Genomic DNA, 6,090 nt, shown 5'->3' on the forward strand with positions numbered 1-6,090 from the left:
TTAATACAAAGGCATGATCCCATGCATCACCCTGTATATAAACACTCTAAACAAACCCAATCAAAACATTAGAAAAGGAATTTAATCTTATATAATAATAAATAAATAAAAATACAAAGGGATTCAATACAATAAGGCAGTGGAATGCCTAGGTCCCAAAAAAGCATTTGTTGCCAGGTGACGCTTTGACAATTATGATCTTCGTGTTGTTTATGAGCAGACTCCACTATTAACAGACAGGTTCCAAAATGGTACCAGGGGAATTTAGAAGAATCTTTTACATTTGCAAACCATTTTCGATAATGTCACGATACTCAAAAGTCTCTGGTCTCTAGTCTTAAGGAAGGACATTTTAGTATGCCATTGGTCAGCTACGTCCATCCTCATGACAATCTAGTTAAGCCCTTTAAACGGTTAAACCTAGGTAAGGCCTCTATGACATCCTTTCTATATCAGCTCTACAGTTCCAAATCCATCTTTAACTAGTATTTTGCAAAGAAGGTTAGGGGTCCAGAGAAAAACATGAACCAAATGTGCATTGGTCCAATCAGGTTTTCCTTTATTAAAAGCAGCAGAAGTTTCTCATCTGACCCAAAATGATTTTAGGGGTCCAGAGAAAAACATGAACCATCTGTGCATTCGTCCAATCAGGCTTTCCTTCATTAAAAGCAGCAGAAGTCTCTCATCTGACCCTAAATGAACCTGATGGATTCGGGACAAACAGCCATCATATTCCACACAGACACATAGTTGAAAACTTTAAATTTCTTGGGATTCTAGCTCCAATATACATGCATAGAGCCTGTCCACAAGTAACCTATTCAATGTTCCCCTGCAAGTATCTAATATTATATTTGAATTATAAAATTAGTCTACATAACTATAGAAGTAATACATTGCATAATCAGCCTGGCAAGAAAGAAAGCTTCAGATGGATTAAAAATTGAGAGTCAAGAACTAACAAGACATCACATTCTTGCCAAATTTAGTTGGAGGATGACAGGACAATCTATCAGGAATAATATATTTTGGGGGGTTGGGAGGGGGAGAAAAAGGGGAAATTTTGGGCTGGCTTCAAAAAGTTTATAATTTGGTGTCAAGAGTGAAAATAAGGTTTTAAACATAAATAGATCCAATCAAATTCATTCCAGAGCTAGCTGTCCATCAACTAGGATGGATAACAGCATTTCCACAACATATACATTAAGTCCTATTTGAATTTGAGAGCCAAGAACTGACATCAACTTGGAAAAATTAGTTGGTGGAGACATGCCAATCCGTCAAAAGAATTTCCCTCTCTTTATTTTTTGGGCGAGGGGGGGGGGGGGGGGGGGACTTTTGGGAAGGCTTCAAACAGCTTATAATCTTTGGTGTAAGAGTGCAAATATGGTTTAAACTAAATATCACAACCAAATGCATTCCAGAGTTATGCTGTCCATTAACTACGATGGATAAGCAGCATTTCCAGAGCCATATCATTAAGTACCATTCAAAGCAATATTGAACATTATGTTTAAAAATATCAATGTCTGGTCAAACAGTTAGAAAATTAGGCTCCATCAGGTTGCATGTAAAGCGGTTAAAGTAATGAAGCTCCATCAGGTGGCATGTAAAGTGTTTACAGAAATGAACAGTCGAAGTAAAAACAAAACAAAAATTTTACAATTACTGCCAACAATAATTGTGCAACTAACAAATTACTGAATATTTATGACAAATAAATATTTTACTTTATTTTTTAGCTACTAGTTCAAACTGTAATTAATTGTGTTATACTCTTCAAGTTTTCTTCTTAGAATAATTTGTAGTACTCTTCAAAATAGGCCTTTGGATGCTCCAGTACGGAGGAGTGATTTGATTCAGATTGAAGAAGCCAAACAAGCCAGGGGCAGAACTAAACTTCATATGAGGGAAATTGTGAGGAAAAACATGCGTAGCTTAGGCATATCAAGTATGACCTCAAATAGAGCTGATTGGAGGGTAAGGACCTATGTAGCTAACCACATTTAGTTGGGATAAGGCTGAGTTGTTGTTCAAAATCATACACCCAATCATACAGACTGATAAAAATTCAAAATTCACTCCACAGGAAACCAAGACTCAAGAATCATGCACATGAAGATATAAGAAACACATCAAGAACCATGCACATCAAGGAACGGAGAATTAAATTAACCAGAAGTTGAATGTCTATTATACAAATGAGATTCACTGACCAGTGCTCCTGCTAGAAAAGATGTTGGATTCCTCACTCCTAGAGAAAACCGTTCCACTGCAGTAATAGATCATAGTGCACTAATTCCTCAATGAATTGCACAGAATAAACAGTCAAAAGCAGATGTCTACTGAACGAATAAAATAATGTAAAAAGAATAAAAAAAGTAAAGATGCAACCACAGAATAAACAGTAAGTGAATCAGTTATAAATTGTAAAACCCATCGTAGGAAAATTACAGAAGACAATATTTCCATATCTTGGAGATCCACAGTGTAGCCAGACCAACATGAAGTTCAAATACTAGGTGGAAATACTCCTACTTCATGTAATTGTGTGCTCTCTGCTGCAATTGCATGGTTGGGACATTTGACTACTATCCCCAGCAAAGCGTTCATTGCACTACAATTTCTCCATAATTATTAGATTAATTTAAACTTGCACAAAAAGAAGTTCAAGTTAAGGAACTTTCCAATAGAATACAATTGTGGGTAGAACAACATCATTTTCCAACTCAGCCCATCTTTCTATTCCATTTAGTAAAAATCAGGAGCATATGCAATAACCTAATTAAAATGACAGCATAAACCACCACCTTTTTGGAGCAGAAGAGCACTTAGTAATGGCATCGTTGGATTTCTCATGTTCCACGACAATTTAAAGGATAAGTGAAGCCAGGTGATCAGGTCAGTAGACAACAGACTCATCCATGTGCAAGACTGCTTATGAAAACTTTAGTTTGGGTAATCAATATGGACCTGTTCAAAGTCATCCAAGTGAATTTCATTTTTCCCTTGGCTAAAAATTTGAGACCTTGTTTCTGAACTCTCTTTTCAACAACATATATATATATATATGTATATATCCAATTTAATAAAGACTGAGTTTATTAATTTGCATTGATATTTTTATGTGTGATGGTTGCCCTAGGTATAACCTTAAAGTGTTCACAACTAGGGATAGAATTGGGCATTTTGTTCTTATAGTTGTCGCACTGTATATTCTTGTTAAGTGATTGCAGAGTATAAGAGGCCGTTTGGTAGTGTTCATAAAAAACGTTTTTAGCGTTTTTGAGTGTTAATAGAACCAAAAAACGCAAAAAACCGTTTGGTTCTATAAAGCTCCGTTCTTGTTTTTTTGAAACTCAAAGTACATAAAAAACGTAAAATCAGTGATTTGACGAAACACCCCGCTCCCTGTTCTGTCGGTGGGTTTCATTTCAAAATAATATCTGTTGAAACAATTGTTCCCGACGGTCCGCGACAGAGAGAGGAGAGCAGAGGAGAGAAGCCAGAACCCACTTCCCTCCTTCCGAAAAACCCATCTCAGGTCTCGTTCTTCTTCTTCCTCCAACCTTCGTTCCCGACGGTCGGCGACAGAGAGAGGAGATCAGCGAGGAGAGAAGCCAGAACCCAGGTCTCCATTCTTCTCGTTCTTCTTCTTCCTCCAACCTTCGTTCCCGACGGTCGGCGACAGAGAGAGGAGATCAGCGAGGAGAGAAGCCAGAACCCATATCTGAACTTCCGACAAACCCATCTCAGGTCTCCATTCTTCTCGTTCTTCTTCTTCCTCCAACCTTCGTTCCCGACGGTCAGCGACAGAGAGAGGAGATCAGCGAGGAGAGAAGCCAGAACCCATATCTGAACTTCCGAAAAACCCATCTCAGGTCTCCATTCTTCTCGTTCTTCTTCTTCCTCCAACCTTCGTTCCCGACGGTCGGCGACAAAGAGAGGAGATCAGCGAGGAGAGAAGCCAGAACCCACTTCCCTCCTTCCGAAAAACCCATCTCAGGTCTCCATTCTTCTCGTTTGTCTTCTTCCTCCAACCTTCGTTCCCGACAGTCGGCGAATCCAGCTTGTTCCAAGAGACCTTCCGAAAAACCCATCTCAGGTAACTTTATATTAGATCTCCTTCTTCTCGTTCTTCTTCTTCCTCTAACATTAGTTCCCGACATTCTGCGACAGAGAGAGGAGAGCAGAGAGGAGAGAAGCGCGAACCCAGCTCGTGACCCCTTCCGAACCCAAGATCTCAGGTAACTTCTTCGCCTCTTCTCCTTCTTCTCGTTCTTCTTCTTTATCTCTTCTTTTCTTCTTCCATTCAACCTCTTCTTCTTCTTCATCTATGGTAATCACAGTGAGGTATTGGAACCTTTTTTTCCTCTTCTCCTTGCTTTGTTTGCTTGATTTCTTTCTTTCTTAATGGAAAATGTTAAACATGAATTCCCCAACTACAAAGTTCAGACAGCAAAGATCGTGCAGAAACGAAGTGAGAGATCATAGAAACTTGTTCCTCTTTAATCATGCCATCTTCATGGATGTGTTAATGAAATCTGACACAGAAACTTGAAGTGAGAGAATTAATAGTTTTGCCAAATAACATTATAGGGATAAATACTTTATTATTTCCCCCTTAATGCCTATAGCTCCAGAGAGTTGTCTTTATTCATGGATTGGTACCAACAACAATCTATCACCCAGGTAACAATGTAATAGATTCAGTGAAACCAAACAAAGACAAAGGGCAGACAGCAGACAGAGCAAGATACAGTTAAAATTGGAAAACAATCCCCTGACAAATAACCTGTAAATCAATTATCCTTAATCAAGATTAATAATTTCATCTCAACATGGAGCCAATTTAGCATGCATTGCAGCCAGAGCTTGCATATGCAACAGTAAAGGCAAGCAGTGGAAGGAAAACAGAATCAATTAGAAGATCATAGCTAAGTCAAAATCATTGTAAGTTCAATTAAAATCCCAAATTACTGATTATGACAAACATTCTTCTCTTTTTCTCTTCCTACCCCTCCCCCTCCCACTCCCACTCCCACTCCCACTCCCACTCCCAAGGAAAAAAACAAATGTGCAACATCCAGACCTTCTTCCTTCTATCAAAAGGAATGGCATAACTTACCTTTTAAATGCATGTAAGATGTCTGCCATTAAAGGGCGATTCCGGAAGTCATACTCAAAACAACCACTGATCACATTCACAATGGCAGGAGGCAAGCCACTTGGAATCTGTGGCTTCTCATGCTTGGACACAACTAAGTTATAAATTTCCTCCACTGATCTCCCACACCAGGGTTGAGTTCCAGTCAACATCTCCACGATGCTGCATCTAAACCCCCATGAATCAGTCTCAAAGCCATATCTGAACTTGCCAATGGAATCCCAAGCAGTAGATAAGGAATCCCAAAATCACCCAGCATTGCTTGGTTGTTCTCATTAAGAAGGAAGTTGAAGGGCTTAAGATTTAAAATAAGTGTCCCTTTCGAATGCAATTCTAGAACTCCCTGAGCCAAGTCAATCCCATACCTGTGAACATCAGCATAAATAGAAAGCCAGTTAAGCAGCTCCATATTTACAACTATATGCATCATAAAGGATAGAACCATTAGCATATTATTGTTTTGCAAACGCCCCGACTCACTGCAAAACATCAGGCAATGGAAGCTTGCTTCTTTATTATTTTCCTATGCTTGATATCTTTGTTATTTTCCTATGCTTGATATCTTTGTTATTTTCCTATGCTTGATTTCTTTGTTACCTTGCTTGGTTTTATTGGTCTTTCCATTATCTCTCTCCAAGATAATCTTTGTTATTTCTTTTTTTAGTGTTCAGTCTTTTTTTTGTCACAGTATGCTAACTTTTACACTAACTTATAATGCCTAGCTATTATGTCTGGAAGTAGTATCCCTGCCATTAAGTGGTCAGAATTTGAGACCACTGTTCTCATTAAAGCAATGAAAGAAGCTGTAAAAAATGGTCACAAATCCGGTAATTCATTTAACAAAACTGGATAGGAGAACATTACAAAGCAATTTCAACAGGCTTTAAATCGTCCAGTCGGGAGAGAACAGTTACGCAATAAGA

General features: G+C 38.5%; 1 protein-coding gene across 2 annotated transcripts in view; it reads right to left on the reverse strand.

The window, feature by feature from the left end:
* LOC122089100 overlaps positions 1-6,090 on the reverse strand; it is a 22,583-nt gene that overhangs the window by 7,960 nt on the left and 8,533 nt on the right. For both annotated transcript variants that reach the window (XM_042658561.1, XM_042658562.1), the window contains exon 7: positions 2,217-2,272. In XM_042658561.1, coding sequence (XP_042514495.1) covers positions 2,217-2,272 — 56 coding nt within the window. The remainder of the gene's footprint in view (positions 1-2,216; positions 2,273-6,090) is intronic.

The sequence above is a fragment of the Macadamia integrifolia genome, chromosome 9 (genome assembly GCF_013358625.1).
Source record: "Macadamia integrifolia cultivar HAES 741 chromosome 9, SCU_Mint_v3, whole genome shotgun sequence".
Classification (NCBI taxonomy): domain Eukaryota; kingdom Viridiplantae; phylum Streptophyta; class Magnoliopsida; order Proteales; family Proteaceae; genus Macadamia; species Macadamia integrifolia.